The sequence below is a fragment of the Anser anser genome, assembly GCF_964211835.1.
Source record: "Anser anser genome assembly, chromosome: 8".
NCBI lineage: Eukaryota > Metazoa > Chordata > Aves > Anseriformes > Anatidae > Anser > Anser anser.
The window spans coordinates 12,617,868-12,635,212 of record NC_139728.1 but is presented as its reverse complement, the minus strand read 5'-3'; the positions used below and the strand labels follow the sequence as shown (position 1 = coordinate 12,635,212).

At 40.5% G+C, this 17,345-nt stretch overlaps 1 protein-coding gene across 1 annotated transcript; it reads right to left on the bottom strand.

The window, feature by feature from the left end:
• Window positions 1-338: 338 nt before the first annotated feature.
• DHX9 (DExH-box helicase 9) lies at window positions 339-15,523 on the bottom strand. Its single transcript, XM_083846207.1, is given in 13 exon segments — window positions 339-476; window positions 1,208-1,259; window positions 3,264-3,397; window positions 4,286-4,479; window positions 5,328-5,442; window positions 6,829-6,942; window positions 8,136-8,199; window positions 8,201-8,258; window positions 8,390-8,518; window positions 8,723-8,822; window positions 11,033-11,225; window positions 13,865-13,959; window positions 14,733-15,523. Coding segments are annotated over 8 exon segments (738 nt in total). The 5' UTR covers window positions 11,085-11,225; window positions 13,865-13,959; window positions 14,733-15,523; the 3' UTR covers window positions 339-476; window positions 1,208-1,259; window positions 3,264-3,397; window positions 4,286-4,373.
• Window positions 15,524-17,345: the final 1,822 nt, after the last annotated feature.

Here is a 17,345-nt window from a genome sequence, read left to right as displayed (position 1 = left end):
CAAAAAATGTGAGTGTTCTGACAAGCTGGCTTTTTGAAACAAAGCACGGCTTAATTTACTGACACAGTAAACTCATCTCAACCTCAGTTTTTACTGTGAAAACATACATGTCATTTCAACTTAATTTTCAAATTTCTGTACCCAGGTTGTTTAAGGATGTCAATCCTCATTTAGACCACTCTATTAATTTCTGGCACAGGAAGTGTTAGCAGGGATTAAAGCTCTCCCACTTAATTTGCCCTGATGGATTAGATGTAAAAAAACAGATTTAACATTGTTAAGCACTATTTTCATGCTGGACATTCCTTAATATGTAAAACACTAGCACAGAAAAAGAAAATCAACTATACTGTAATTTCTAGATGCTAAATAGTCCATATCACCTCTGCTTCTCAACCTGCATTCTGTGTCATTCTCAGGTCTCCGTATTCTTGGAAGCTCCATCTCAGCAGCAACTTGCAACATAGGAACATGACCTGCAGAATTTCATACATTCTTGTCACTTGACAATATACTCTTAAATGTCAAATGCCAATTAATTTTTAAAAGAATTCTTACAAGCAACATTAAGACAGATTTACTCTTTTTGTCAATGACTGGTGCCAAGCTGTACTCAAGAAGCATAGGCATCTTAGGGAGTAACAAAATCCATCACTGCAAAAGTATCAGAACCAGTGAGATCTCACATCACAGCCTTGGTGGCATTAAGGTAATGTTTTACAGTCTTTTTTCCAGCAATAGTAGATAGATAATAGATAATAGTAGATAATAGATAGATAATAGTAGATAGTAGATAATAGTAGATAATAACTTTACTGTTGCAAATTAGAACATTTTTTTAATAGAGCTGAGAACAATCAAATTTACTCTAAAGACGGAATTTCTTTAGCGAGGACTTAACATCAAAGTACACCCAGTAAAACTGTTTTCAGCTAGCACCATACAACATTGTACACATACTTCATAATCCCTAGTACCCACATGAAGACCTGAACAGATCAACAAAATCTTAACCAGAGTAGCAGGACTCAGCCATGGAAAAAACAGCAAAACTGCTCTCAAAAGCATGGCCAACTCACTAGAGTTCACCTGAACTCTTCCCAGTATTCCAGTTCTGTTTCTGCCCATGCCAAGACTGAGGCAGTGCTGAGCAGCTGAACAGCCTGTTGCTGCAGGGCCATCCCCTTAAGCTCTGTTTTGTGCTCACCTTGCATTCATCTCCCCTTTAAATGCTGACTTCTTTTGAAGACCAGGAATAGCTAGAGAGAAAAACAGAAAGCTTTAACAGATATTAGATCATCTTTAAGACCTGGAGGCTTGATACTGAAATTTGTAAGAATAATTTTCTTTAAAATCATTGGACATTCAGGTTTCCAGTCTTGCGTTAGTAACACAACTGGAATAAGACGAAGTCTGGGGGACAAGCCAAGAAAAGCCAGTTTTGTCTGGGTGCAATAAATACAGACGCAAAAAGGGAACGTAGTTAACGCTACAGCACATCTTTCAATGTGCACCTCTTCTGCTTCCCTAGCAAGTTGTTCCAGTTCCCAAGCTGGAGATTTTCAGTAACAACAGCCGTGGAGAAACCATTCTCCAACCTACACAAACACCTACATCAGCAGATGGCACTGGGGAGTTTAACACAGACAATGCAGAAGATACACATTCCAAATTAATCCAAGACTTACGTTTGGAAGTGAATGCTAAAACATTTGATGACATTAAAGATCTCTACATCATAGCAAGGCATCATGTGACATCATTCATGAGTCATTTGCCTTTTAACAGTTTTGAATAAAAAAAAAACTGCTTGAGCTTTATACAGTTTTTAAGAACTCTTCATTAGAAATACAAGAAATGTTGTACTTGCTTTAAACTTTACTCAAACACCGGTACCCCCATACCCCTGTAAATACAACCAATTATTGGTTCTGAATAATCCAATGCCTGCTGGGTTATCAGGGGGGTTAACTTCATCAGACGTGGTAACAGAAGTTTTGTACAGAGCTGCTCCCACAGACGCCTCGTGGTCTCCTGTGCCCCTGAAGCCCTGCAGTGCCAAGTGCGTGCACAGAAGCAGTCAGTACCTGCCTGCTGCTGCGCCCGGCCAGCGTAGCTCTTCCTGTGGTCGGGTATACAGGAGGTAAGGGAGCCCAACCAGTCTGGGCCCAAACAAAAACATTCATGTACACATTTAGTTTGAGCTGGAGCACTTTGCTCATCTTGTTCACGCAAGAGTTCCTGCACAACAGTAAAAACAGCCTGACTGTAGGAAACGCTTAACAGTAATTTGTGCCATCCACTCCTGTTCCAGGTCACTTCTCAGGTGCTAGTCTGAGAGGTGAGGAGGAAACCATACCTCACTGAAGTTTTGTGGGGTTTTTTATCCCTTTTGCACTGGTATACTTCTGCAAGCACAAGTCGGCCAGCAGAGCTCTGGATGTCTGGAATCCACAGGCTATAATTTCAATGAATTCTAATTAAAAAGGCACTCTCACATGTTTTTGGAATAATGAAGCGTGACTATTTTGGAATACGAATGTAAACAAACACTGCCTCAGATTAAGGGCACAGTTCACAATTCTGAGTTCACGTCAGGTTCTGCAGACATGAGCACCATCACATACAGCAGTCTTGGAAAAGGTATTCCATGTTCCCACATCATCTGAATAAGCAAAAGAACTCATCAGCTGCTGGGCCATGAAGTGCAACACAGCATGCACTAAGACAGTGGCTGGCTGTAAAGGAACAAGTACTGCCTGGCATAGACAGAAAACCACTGCAGCAAGGCCTATTTGCACAGTTTATTAGACAACAAAGAAAAATCCCCACTGAGTCCAAGTTCTGTAATTTGAAATTTGTTTGGCAGAGAATGGTTTTAGACAATGCTGAGATTTCTTCAGAATGCCTTGTACTTCCTACAATCGAAACTAACAACAGATGGCTTCAAAATCTAAATCCAAATACAGTTTAAACATATAGCATATAAAATTTGAAAACCAAACTCTTTATTAAGAACAAAAACTTGCACTAAATTCCCTAAGGGCATGATATTTTACAGAGCTGTACTTGTACTAAGGAACTGAAACAGCAAACAGACTGGTAACAGCAAGAAAGGAATTCAGGAAAGAAACAAGCCCTTTTGTCAAAAGGGAATGACTTCACTGAACTTCTGTACCTAATCACCTGCCCTGCCCCTGATTCCCACAGCCTCTGTAGCCACCACCGGCTCTCAATACCCTTCCCCAGCTCTGTAGCCTCACCTGGGGCTACCTTGGCATCCTCTTCCTTCTGAGCCCCTGTCGGAGAAGCCACCGAACCTCCGTAGGCAGAGCCGTGCAGATAACCTCCACTGTCACAGCGAGCCATCTTTGGAGCGTGAGGACCATCTCTCAGTCTGGCATGAGGAAACATTATGTATTTGATGCAACCCTTATAAATTCATTTTTTCCCGCCAATATTACAGGCATAATCTATTGCCTCAACATTCAGTTAAGAAGCCTCTGTTTTCTGTTAACAGAATAAGATGTTTGAATTACGGTTGCACTTTTTGTACCTTTTCCACATCAGTAAAGAAAAGCCTGAAGTGCCACATAAGCAGATCCTCCTCTAAACCTCAGACAGGTCTACACTTAGGACAAAAAAAAACCCCTCAGTCCCACTTTTGCAGCTCACAAAAATGAGCAGGGAGCCCTATCCCTACTTATATGCTCATAGGGATATTTACTTTGCTCCTCACAAAATACACTGAAGTGCATGTCTAAGGTGTCCTCTGTTTTGATTCTAAACTAGTAATGGCTCGCAAGTGTGTTCATTTTCCTCTGCCTAAGAAGACTTGAATAAGGGGCAATAGAAGGGTGCAAGCACAGCCAAATGTTTGTTTTATTTCCAGAGACAGCGATGAAGAGGTTTGCCCAAAATAAAGTTGGATTATCTTGTCTATGAAAGTCATTGTGGTTTGGAACAGGCGATGACAGAGCTTTTATTACTGAGAGCTGTTTGTCCTTCCTGTGGAAACAGGCAGTGATTTGTCTACATCAGACCCTGAACATGACAATTTTACATATGCTCAGACTATTAACCTTGCAGCAAAAGCCTAAAGCTCCTTTCCACACCAGACACAATTCTCCTGGTGATATTAGCTCTGGGCTTCTGCAACCTCCATGAGCAGTGAGCTGACAGCTTGAAGCTGCTGTTTGGGCACTTGGTGCCCCTGGGGGCAGAGGCGGTGAGTGCTCCCTGTCCCCTGAGCTCCGACGGCATGAGCCAGCAGAGGCGAGCTAACCTTGCATCGGTAGCCATCAGACTGGTGCCTGCGGCTGACAGCCTGGAGATCTGACGGATCACACCTGCTTGTTTGCTGGGTCCAGCTGCTAAATGATCCCCAGATCTTTAGTCACCTCCACAGTGAGAGCCTCCATTGCAGCATGCACAACAGGGATGCAGGCAGCCACGCTGTGGGGCATTTTCAGCTTGATCCTAGAGCAGAAACAATTACATTAGATATGTCACAACTTCTAGGGGAGAACCTGTTATGAAAGATGTCCTGTAGTTTTCCATTGTGTGCTACACGTTATCACCTCTGAGATTCTAAGTTGTTAATGAAGAGGCATAAAATTCAGGAGGGAAATTTGCCAGCTCCCTACAATTTGATATTGTTAAAACATCAGCTATCCTTCTGTTTAAATTTGCTCTTCAGATTTAACATACTTAGGTAACACTAGTACATAATCCTTATTGCCAAAACAGAAATGTACAGAAACAAAGTAAACTAAAACTACACGGCTCCTTAAGATCTTGAAAGCTACAGGCCACCGTCAAACATACCAGAGAACTAAACTTAAGCAATTCTTCACCTTTGTCTTACAGACTGGGAAGTTAAAAAAAAAAAAAAAGACATCCAGATGGTATTTGGTCATGGGCATAAAATGCGTGCTGCCAGAGCCAAATGACAAATCCTTAGCATTTCTCTCCTCCAGCCATGTTTCTGAGACTTAAATATAAGGTTTTCCCAGCCTCTCTCTGAAGGGGAGGTGCAAAATACTATGCATCTCTTATTCACATTGCAATTAAAGTAGTTTTTCATGGAAACTGCCTAGTGTCATGTTTTCAGTTTAAGCTGAAAATCTGCATGAAGCAGTGCTGCCAATATAAACCCATCCCTTCCTCTTATGAAACAAAGGTAAGGCCCTCACAATTAACCTGTAGTGCATGGCTCTGTGCAGGGTTCCCATTCCAAAGAGACTTACATCTATGCTAGCAGCGCTTCCCCTCAGTCTGTGGTCTTTCAGAGACAGAGAGTTTATTAGCACCAAGGAGGTCTGTACCAGTCATCCAGCAGAATGAGGCCCCCATCCATCAGAATTTTCTTGGAGGCAAACAGAAGGGGTTCAACAGGCTCACCAAGGTCATTGCTTTGGCAGAGATGGTTCATGCTCAAATCTGCAGGTGTGAGAGGAATATGACTCTTGAAATGGAATACAGAGTCCTACACATCCCTCTGGCCAGCAGAGGAAAAACAAAAACAAAAAAACCCCACCAAAATCTAGGTGTACTGTTAGGAAATTACCAGAGAAAAAAGCCACCGAAAACTACCTGCCGTTTGAAAGTATTCGTTTTTCCATGTCCACAATTATGCAGCTGACATTTTGCAAGAGCCGTTTCATGTTTTGTCAATCTAAACATGATGAAGGCATAGCTGAATTATCTCGCCACCTTTTGCATTGCTGGGGCTGTGATGAAAAGCTCGTCTTGCTTCTTTTATATGGTCCCACACATGCAGCATTTGGAAGCTGCTACATGTCCATGCAAACATGCCCCCTTTGTCATTTTATAAAAACAAGACCTTAAGCTTGAACTTGAAGTGAACACTCTGACAAGAACAAGCCATCTGATGCGAGCCAGAGATAACAGCACTGACCACATGGGTTACTGCCATTCATTTTAGGGAGGAACTAAAGAGCAGTACTTAGTGTTGCAGCCTCCCACCGTGAAAGCTGCCTCTCTTCACCTTTCACACAGGAGCGTGATGGACAGAATCTGTTTTACTTTTTTGTCTTCAGGGAGAAGATGTGCTGGAAACCACTACACATCCTCAAAAAAGAGACGCTTCCAGAATGGAAGTCATGGCAGAAAAATGGCCACTATAAGGAGCAATGAACTTGCAGGTCAAAGAGAGGCTGCCAAATGCAGCAGGAAACAAGACAACCAAACCTCAAAGAGAAACTCTTTTAGCAGGTACGTAACGGTTAGGAAGAGCTGTGTATAAATCCTTCCTTCACCCCAGTCCTACCCAGTCATTCTTAGCCACTTTTAAGCCACCGATTTAATCACTCTTAGATTCCCACATGTATTTTCATTTAGTAAAGCATAGTATTTTGAGTTCAAAAGTCTTGTGGTCTTTTTAGGGAAGCTCACTTTACAGAGTCGGTCTCTGCAAATCAGAGCTCTGGCTAACTTGGGTGAAGCAGAGGTGAAGCCTCAACACAGCTCTGAATGATGTCTGTGGAAACCCCAAGTATCAAGACAAGACCCCAGGGTAGACAAGGTGACAAAAAAGATATCCCTACAGTATCACCTTTGCTATATGATCTTAAGAGGCTCTCCTTACAGCAAGAAACCTTGCTGATACAGGGGTTATTCACAAAAATGTCTTTAGGGCATTTCCCAGGCAGAGTGAACCCTAGTGTTGCACACTGCTGTTTCAAGAGGAGACGGCGCACATCAGGGTATTGCCATCACGGCGCCTGGAGTAACTGCACAGGCACCACAACCAGGCTTGCAGGCTACTTTTTCTCCAAACACACACACAAAAAAGGTGGTAGATACTTGATGTTCTGGGTGCTGAAAGGGCAGCTGACAGATGACTTGTGGAGGGCATCATGCCCCTCAGTGTTAAGAATTTTCCTCTTCTCCTTGTGGCAGCAGACACTGGGGTAGACCCTGAAAGCAAGCAAGGAGATTACAACATCTAGATTATTATCTGGTCCAGTGCTGTTAAATGGTTGAGTCATCAAACATTCTGTTGACAGAGAACAGAAGACTGGCTAGCATCCATGGGTCATGCACAGCAGTTGTTTAGGATCCTGGATCAATGCATTTTCTGATTCAATCAACTGGCAGATGGGCATCTGCTCTCAAATGACCTCTGCACTCAAAGCATTTCAGTTCTACATTTAGTTTCCAATTAATTCATGGATAGCAAAAAGCTGAAAAATACTACTACAAAGAGGTATTTTTCTCTCCCAAGCTCTTCAAAAACAAGGAGAGAGAGGTTTGCCCAGAATGTGCTGTACCACAGTATGTTTCCTGTCATTTGTTTTGGAGACAGATCTTTTGGGGGAGGTCAGAATGGATGTTTTCATTAGTTTATTTGTTACAAACTTCCCCAGAGTCTCTGGTGGCTTGTTTTCAGGTCATCTTGCCCAGAAATAAAATTAAAGATAAACGCAGCAATGATTCTAACAGCATGAGGAGAAAAAAAAAATTAAGAATAACAATTAAAAAAAGAGACAAAAAATAACAAAGGGAGAGGATCATTTGCAGAATCCTGCCAGCCATGCCATATTAAACTAAACAAGCTCCTCAAGGACATGTGGCAAATTCAGAATCTGGTCATCTTTAAGAAACAGTTTTAAAATGGCAATTTTAGAAAATTGAATAATACGTCACATTATTGCACATCCCTCCTGCTGCACAAACCCAGAAAACCAAAGGACACACAGCACAATGTTTAGATCACACAGACTCCCTAAGGCTAATAAAAAGGAGTGGAGAAGCACAGCGCTTACAGAACACATTTTACGGATGCAACAAGTAAAGAACAAAAAATCAGAGGTAACTCTCTATGGAGAATTAGTCAACATAATTTTAATCGTGCAGCCCTAACACCAGCCTCCAAAATCGCCCTATATCGCATCTCAGCCATCACAACTTCTCTGTTTTTCTGTCTGGTAGGCAACTATAAGAGAATGAGACAGCACTAAAATTTCATCTGAACACAGCTGTAAAGGAAGAATCTTCTTTAGGGCACGCCTCTATGCTTGTGTGTTCATCATAGATTATCTTGTTTATTTATTTCTCATCTCAGAATGAAAAACACTATCATAAATCGCTATGTCCACGTAGAATCTCACCCTCTAGGAAGACAGAATTGGTACCTTTCAGCTGGACTATTGCTTTCCAAGTCATTCTTAAGCATAGCCATGCTAAGTCTTTTGTGTTCACAAAATCTTTTTCCTGCTTCTTCACCACCCATTCTAAAACACACAGAGATTGAATTAGCAGTCCGTTCAAGAAAAAGAGTGACGATCTAGCTGTTAAAGCAGCCAATGACATATCTAGTCCAGTCACACAACTGTTCGCCATAACTTCTAAACAGATTTTGTACCTTGCGTCATCCCAGGCTTGGAAGACCAAGAGCGAAGTTAGGCGATCTGAAAACCTGTTCCCAGCACAATTCCTGTGGACCCAATCCGGCCATTTGCCTTCACTGATGATAGGTTTGGGGAGCCGGTGGCTAAAAAGGCAGTATAAACAACACATCCCACATTGAAAGAAACCTCAAAAGGCATCAGAATGGGGTTTATTCACAGTATTGCTGCCAGCAGCTGTTAGAGGCCACTGGTACGAGCAAAAACTTCTCACTTGAGGTTAGAGACCCTTGTCTACCAGACTTCTTTAGAGAAACACTTTCCAGAACATGGATGTTAAATTAGCGAACCTTCTGTGACAGCAGATGTTCACAAGTTCGTTGTTTATCTTCTCTCCCTGTACCTCCATCCACCCATAGGTCTTTTCACCATCTTCTGGGTAAAGTGACCCTACAGCCATCACAGTAACAAACAGCAGTTCTTTACTTCTGTTGAAATAAAATGTGTGGATTCATTTTTCTTCTTATTTAGGTCTCAAATTTCCCATCTGCCCATCACTACCTTACTGCTGTACTTAATATTTACAGTCCCACTCCAGCTTTGCAAATATTCAGCCTCTACTGGTCCCTTTCAGTCACTCTGACTTTCATGACTACTTTATTACCTACATGAAAAGTTAGTTATTCCCTGATCTCATGAACATAGTTTCCTACCCCCAGCTGTAGCATTTATTGCTCACCTGGATGTATTATTTTTTCTTTTGTAGACTGCACTTCTAGAGGCTCAGGAGCCCAGAGGAACAAGAAAAAGACCACAGAGGCTACTAAACTTGCTAAAAAATACAGTCTATTATCAACCTCTTGCCAAGAGGAGGTTCAAGGGAAGTTTAGCTTGGATTCTTCCAAGAGGTGTCAATTCTTCACTAGAATCCATCAAGCTCTGCAAAAAGATCTCTTGTCAAAGATGGCTATCTACTCCAAGCAATGTTTATAAAAGAAATCCAGAATTTTAATAATTGTGCTTATATAGAACCCCATCAACATTTAAGTTTAATATTATTTACAATATTGCCAATCTGATTTTCAAAACTGTTCTGAGGTCAAGTAAACAAATTTTCCTTTATCCTTATGGATTTTTTACTATCTCTCCCACAATTAAAATAATTACTATTTAATTGACATATTTTCCCAATTCACTTTAGTTTGCTTCTGTACAGAACTTTATTATATTATAAAGTCTCTCAATTGATCTAACTGATCTAACCCAATTTCTACCTCACAAGAATGAAAGCAGCCATTTCACAGCCAACTCTAGTCTTACTGCAATTACCAAATCACAGGACCCTCTGTTCATCAAAAAGAGAACACCACGAACTCTCACTTCCATGAGCCTTTGTTATATACCGCTTGTCTCCCTTTCTCTCCTTTCATCACCTAAAACTTTTCACTCGAGCTCAGCCTCTAGGCTATCAAACCCTTGGCAACAATAAAGTCAAACAAGCGGCTGTGGCTGTTTACAGATCGAAGGGTCTCACGGGTGTCCCTAACTTTCTGGCCATTTGGCCATAAGCATTAAACTCTGCTTCATAATTTCATGTTCTCTTGCACTCCCGTGCCCTCTCTCTCCCAGGTTTGCATGCCAAAGAAAACCAGCACAAATATGATCTTTAAAAACTCTTAAGAAACCAAGGAAAAATGCAGACTTATTATTTACATACTCTAGAGACTCAGGCATCACATACTTTGGAAAATTTCAGCCTAATTAGAACATTTACATCTCTTGCCTCAGCAATGAAATGGGAAAGCAAGCAAACAAAGGACTCACTCCTTAGCCACCATCAAATCCATTTTTTAGTACCTACTGATCTCAAAATCCTAAAGAAATGCATTTCTTATCAGCAAAGTAAAAAAGCACTAACCATTTTTAGATCATTAAACTTGAATGCATATCCCTTGCTTTTTTTTATTCTGGTCTCCCCTCTATGTACAAGCATTGTAGTCTCTTTACACTTTTTTTTCCATAAAAGTCATCAAATAGATATTTCAGTTATTAGAAATATTAAGAAATGCTTATTTAGTGATATTTGCAAAGCATGCTTAGGTTTGAGACCACTGCTTTAAACCTTGCTTCTTTTTACTCATATTCTAGCTAGCTCCTTGAAGAAACTGGGGCGACTGCTTAACCCTCACTTCAGTTTCTGTTTTAGGAGGATATTGATTGATGGTTGCATATTCAGAAACTGGAGATTTAATTACTTGACACAATAGTGAAAATTTAGGTTAGCAAACTGTGGAAAGTAGTAATTATACAAATATATATATATATATTAATCTCTTCTTTTTATTAGTTTTATAGTAGCTCTGTTAATGCCTTAGGAACGAGACTGAATCTATGTCATACACGACAGTGCCACAGCTGGAAAACAGGAAGCTGGAAGCTAGCATAAGTCACTGGTAAAATAACAAAACAAGCCTTAAGCTTAAAGGCTCAAATTTATTAAAGGAAAGAAAATCCACTCGGGAATTCAAATATTTCTTCAGCTGCAAAAAGACATTGCCACCCACACAATCTACTACAAAAAGCTACTACACAATCTAGCAAGAGAGATGTTAAAGCAGTTTGTAAATGACCACCATGCACGGGAAATCACTTGGACTCACCTTTGTTAACACACAACCTTGTGGACAAACAGTGGTACCTCTTAGTGTGCATTCTGCTTCCATCACTGCACCCAAAGGTGGTGGTTCTATTGCTTTGGCCAAACAAATTCCTCCCAACTGCAGCAATTTGATGCTCAAGGCTATTTCACAAAATGGTGTTCAAAACCTTTCAGGTGTCATATGAGTTTGAAGTCTGGAATGAGAAGAGAACAAAAAGCACGCATTTTTCTGAGCATGCCCTTTGATCACCATCATGGGTCATTCCATCAGCGTAAAGTATCACCCCCTCACCCCTCCAAGGAAATACTGTTTCCTAGCCAATCCATCCACGCTTACTGTACTCTTCTACGAGTATTTGTCTTCCATTCTTCTCAATTCTCATCTCAGGGAAAATGTAAAATGGAAACGCACAGAGGGTACAGCCCTCACATCACCAGCACCGAGTCTGGTTTCTAGTATGAGCTGACCATGCAAAGAGCCTGCATGGCTAAAGCCTCCAGCTTGCAGCATGCTTGTGTCCAGCCCCAAACACGTCCCTTTCCACCTGTCTCCTACATGGCTAAGGAAGGACTTCCATTCCTGAGAAAACAATCTGCGTTCTGATGGCCTCATATTAGCACTTCCGTATTTGTTCTTCTCTCAGCTCCATACCAACTCCACCTGCATGTTTCTGCTTTGATCACTAAGAGTAAGTATTTTTTTGCTGCATGCTTTCCAAAATTGTTTTTCTGGTAGCAAAAAGATCTGTTAGAAAGAGAGAGAGCTCTTAAGTCTTTATCTCTGGCATAGCATTGTTAGCGATCACTTAGCTTGCTGGTTGAAATAATGAACTCCTAGGAATGGCTGTACTGAGCAACAGACAGTAGAAAAGGTTTCAGAACACTGCAAACAGATTTTACGTTCTGATAGGATCAGATTTAGTTGGTATCTCTCTCTGCACAAGTCCACAAAACACACACTTTCCTTATTAGGCACCATGAATCTAGCAGGTTTTGTTTCTACATTCTCTACAGGAAGGTAACCTTCAAGTCATGAAGTCCCATGATGGCTTCAGTAGCCTAATATCAGTTCAAGGTCAACCATTATTTTTTTAAAATCACTACATTGTGCTAGAATAATATCTACTAGACTAGATCTAAAAATCTGGGTCAATTTAGGGGAAGTTTTTGATCAACTGATACTTTCAGAGGTTACAAAGAGTTGAACATCAAAATACAGCTACGCTCTACCTGCTACCTGACAAGGGGCACTGTACGTTTCACGAGGGAGACCAGTGAGTGTAACAGCTGTGCAGACTTCTGCAACTGGCAAAAAATTTCCATGGCTCTAGTAAATGAGAAACAGTTTAACCAACAGAAGATCCCAAGTTTCAGCAGCAGGGAAGGTGGAGCAGTTCAGCAGCAAGAACGGTCTTCCTGACCTCAGAATGAGGATGGAGGGAAAAGTAACAACTGTTTTGCCTGATTTTTCCCACCTTCATGACAAAATTGCCAGTTATGTGTTTGAAGGAATTATTTGAGAGCCTTATCCTCATTTCAAAGCCATTTTCTGCTTTGCCTCGATTCCCAAGCAGTATTATTTTTTAATCCTGGGAGGTTCTGTAGTTACAGGAAAGTTCTTCATAGTAAGATCAGGAACTATTTGTCCACCTCCTACTATGGGCAAAAGCATATAGACACACTTTTTTTTTTAAGCAAAATAACTGAGATGTCCAAGAATTCATGCATTTCCTGTGTTTACTCAATTTACTTCCCATGTTTGATCAGAAGTAGCATGGAACAGTTTTTAGAGAACTCTCCGAAGTTATTTTATTTCTGAAGGACGAAGCCTCACCTTTCAAAGAGAGTTCTACTGCACAAAAAACAAAACACACACATGTCCAGCTCTTCCTTTCCACTACTCCAAATTAGTTTTTTACGCCCAGACCATAGCACAGTTTGTTATGTTATTGTGAGCGGTGAACAGCTTCATTTTTTGTCTGTTTTAGAAAAGAGCAGAATATCAAATGTTTCTCATCTTAAGTCCTGCCAAATCAAGTGTTATTTTATTCCTTCCAGCCACACTGCTTCTAAGAAGCAAACCGCCCCTGCTGGACTACCTAAGCTTTGGCTACTTAGCCATCTGTCTGGAAACTAAAGCACCACACTATTTATAAACCAGTGCTCTGGGCTAAACACAGAATGAAATTCTCAGAACTGCCTCAAAAGCTTAAAATTCTAATGCAATTAGTGAGATCCCTACGCGTAATTTGCTCAGAGAACATACATAGCAAGACAGGATCCACAATAGACTACAAAAATCTTCCTATTTTCCACTGGCTATATGCTGTGTTTTTAATACTCACTTGGCAGATCACATATTTCAAATTCGCATGGAGACCCAGTGACACCTCACATGAATGCAGATGACCAAAAGCGGCCTACTGAAATGCCAGGGTGGTTTGTAACTGTATGGAATGGCTAAAGACAATGCACATTTGTCTTCAGGGAGCTAGAGTCCTAAATTCAGCTCTGTGACTATGGGAACACAAGGCAGTTCTGTGTGTTCAGAAAACCTTTTTTGCATTCCAAAGAACAGCATTTACAAAACAAAAAGCTGTTTCATTTGCAGCAGTCTATAAGATAGGCCACATCATTGATGGTAATGCTGGTCTCCGCAACAGCGATAGATAAAATAGCCTATACAAACAGGAAATGTATGCTGAAATAGTTGGTCTGAAAAAGTTAAGGATCTACTGCAAGACAAACTACATAAAATCTATCAAAAAATTCAACAATATATTCCACAACAGCACAAACTATGTTAATGTCCACACAGAAAAGGCTCTCATACTTGCGTTACTCCACAAGGCATGGGATTAAACACTCAACACTGTTCCTCCAAAGGAATTTGTGAATGAAGAAGTGAAATTCTATACTGGCAGCTTCCTACAACAGGAAAACAAGAAAGTCTGTTACTGTGTAAATCTCATTTCTTCTTTGCATAACATAATTATTTCTACCCATTCATTTTCATGCCAAATCAATCCGGCTCTCCAAGTCACTTATGCAACTCTTGTCTTTACACACAGACAGATGTTTCCTTTGGAAAAGAAGATTAAATACAATAAACACAGTTGCTAGTACTAAAGTCTGGATTCATTTCTAGATGCTTCTGCATTGAATATATACATCAAGTTCCAGCCAGGCAAGAAAGCAAGTACAACTCCCAGGACATTCAGAATCCTGATGTACATTAGCAGAGCCTCAATGAGTTCAAAAGAAGTTTCTTTCTCTTTCAGCTGAGAGATGAAGCCATGTATTTCTGGACCGCATTCATCAGTGCAAATAAGGCTCCAGCTGCCCTATGAAAAAAAAAAAAAAAGGAAAGAAGGGAAGGGAAGGGAAGGGAAGGGAAGGGAAGGGAAGGGAAGGGAAGGGAAGGGAAGGGAAGGGAAGGGAAGGGAAGGGAAGGGAAGGGAAGGGAAGGGAAGGGAAGGGAAGGGAAGGGAAGGGAAGGGAAGGGAAGGGAAGGGAAGGGAAGGGAAGGGAAGGGAAGGGAAGGGAAGGGAAGGGAAGGGAAGGGAAGGGAAGGGAAGGGAAGGGAAGGGAAGGGAAGGGAAGGGAAGGGAAGGGAAGGGAAGGGAAGGGAAGGGAAGGGAAGGGAAGGGAAGGGAAGGGAAGGGAAGGGAAGGGGAACAATATAAATGGATTTACACAACCTGTGAAGACTGGCTGGCCAGACAAACAGGAAAATGGAAATAAAGACGATCTCAGGCACTGCACAGAATGACTCACAATGAGCAGTTCAAATCCTCCCTCCCCAGCTTTCTATTACAAGAATGGTGTTGTAATTCCATTGCATTAACTTGTAACTCAATACAAGTTCGCAGCAGGAAGCTAGCAAACTAATTTAACTTCAATTCAGATGAACGAGTATAATGTTTAAATAAGAAAATTCAAGAGTTCTCTCAAGAAAAAATGGCAATTTTTTAAAATTTCAAATAATTGAGCTTAGGAGTAGTTTCAGACCTACAAATTAAAATACAGTTCTATATGAAAATTTAGAACTTTCTGACAGAGATCACATTATTTTAGATGTTTTTTGTACTTTAGATTCAAGAGAATACCAGAAATCCTGCAAGTGAGACTCTCATAGAAGACTGCAGTAAGGAAATTTTCTTGTATTCCTTAAAAAAGAACCAACCATCCAAAAAAAAAAAAAAAGCATGTCCGAAACAAATTTATTTATAAATATTATAAGTTTATAAAACTGAAAAAATGGAAACCACTACAAAATCTAGAAGCAGCAGCATGCATTATTTCTGGCCACAACACGTAATTGTTTCACCAGAAACAATGTAAGCTCTGATGATTTTTTTGACTATTCCAAATGTGTAAAAATTCAAAAACATCAATTATTTATGCACAATCTGTTATGCGTGATTTTCATTTAGGAGTAGGAGCACATGTGAATTTTCTGGTGGAACAGGCAGAAAGCCAAAAAAGGGTAACACCCACCTGGTTCCAACTGAAATTTAACACCCTCCAAATGCCTTCAGGAAGATTCTGCCAAACTAATTTTTCCTATAGGAGATTCTCCTGCAAACAAAGCTAGTTGTAATGAAAAGATAAATAAAACGCCCTCAAAGCACATTTCTACAGAAGCAAATGTAAGTATATTTAAGATTTATTTAAAATGCACACAGGCACCTACAGTCATCCAAACAATCACTGCGAGCAGTTCAGCACTCTTCCGATTCACAGTGGTACGTCAACGCTTAGCTAGATCACAGCAGTCGTTGTAAACCTTGCACATCCATGAAGAAGTCACTCACATCTCAGAACCAAGGCTCATCACTCTCATTTCAAGATTTAAGGATGTTACCACTCTGTAACTGGACGAAATGGTCTACAAACCAAGTCAAGGGCAGCAAAATGAAGAGAGAAGGAAGAAACTTCAGAAAGGAATGTGGAGACAACTTATTTTTCTCTCAAGGACTTTAATTGCTCTCTTTTAAATGTTAGTGGTTCTGGTAAAGAATTCTGCTTTAACAAGTGGCGCTGTGGAGCACTGCAAATACGTGTGCTTAGCTACTGTCACCAAAATTATTTCTAACCCTTGATACATAGCAGGTGACTAAAACTACCAAACTTGCTGTGGTCAGGCCCAATTTGAGTCTATTTATATTCTTCTCAAATCACCTTTTGGAAAAACATGGTTCAGACATGCTTTGGCATTTTCCAAGGTCCAGTTCTCACATATCTCATCATTTAAGTCCTCTACTTCTGATTCTGAGGTCCAGTATGGAAAAAAAAAAAAAAGTTTCATACAGTGTTCTATAAAAGCATCTCTACCCCAAGTAGCCCTGACTTACCGAATTTCAGCAATTATAAAATCAACTGTTTCAGCACCCAGGGAAAACTAATGAATACTGTTCCATATCTTACATCCAAGAGAACTCAAAAGATTCTTTATGAATACAAACACACAAACCAACAAACAAACAAAAAAGAAAACATTAACACCCTTAGCAAGTGACAAAACCATGGTCTATAATTACAGTTTGAATTCTTGAAGCTAACTGATCACACCACCTCTGCTCTATTCAAGATACAGAGCATGCTATCATTGTTTAGGATCTAGTCGTGCAGCACACTGCATTGCCATGAAACTAACTGGTCCATCAGAAATAACATTGCTCCTATTAACGAGGGGCTTCACCCAGGCTAACGAGGCACGGACACTGCTTCCACTAACCAAACTATGTAACTTAGATATATCTTTAACAGGACACTGGAAAAAGACTCTTCCTTCCCCTCCCAACATTTAATACGTAGCTTCATGCTTTACTTACTGTACTCTAAAACTGTTGTAAAGATAAGAGTCACCTTCCTCCTCAGCTTTTATGTCAAACATTGTAACAACCAGTGATCCTACTACACATGAGCTACAGCAGAAGGCATTTATGGTTAAGAAAAAACATCATATTTTCAATGTCTGGTTTGAAACGTCCGTGATGGTGCTGTGTCTGTTTGCTTTTAATATACACAGTATTATATATCACAGTGTGCCATTTAAAACAATTCCCAGTGTCAGTATCAGTATTAAACATTTTCGGAGTCACCCTTGAAATGCACTTTACAGGAACTGTGAATTCTCCCCCGGATTCACCAGTTAGGCAGAGCAAAACACAGCTGTTTTTACCAGATCATCCTCCATCATTCACCGTATATATTCCAGGCTTCCAACACTGCAAGCAGAAGCTCTGCACGTTCACTGTTCTTCACTGCACACAGGAGCCAAACTGAACTCCAGAAATGAAATGCACCTG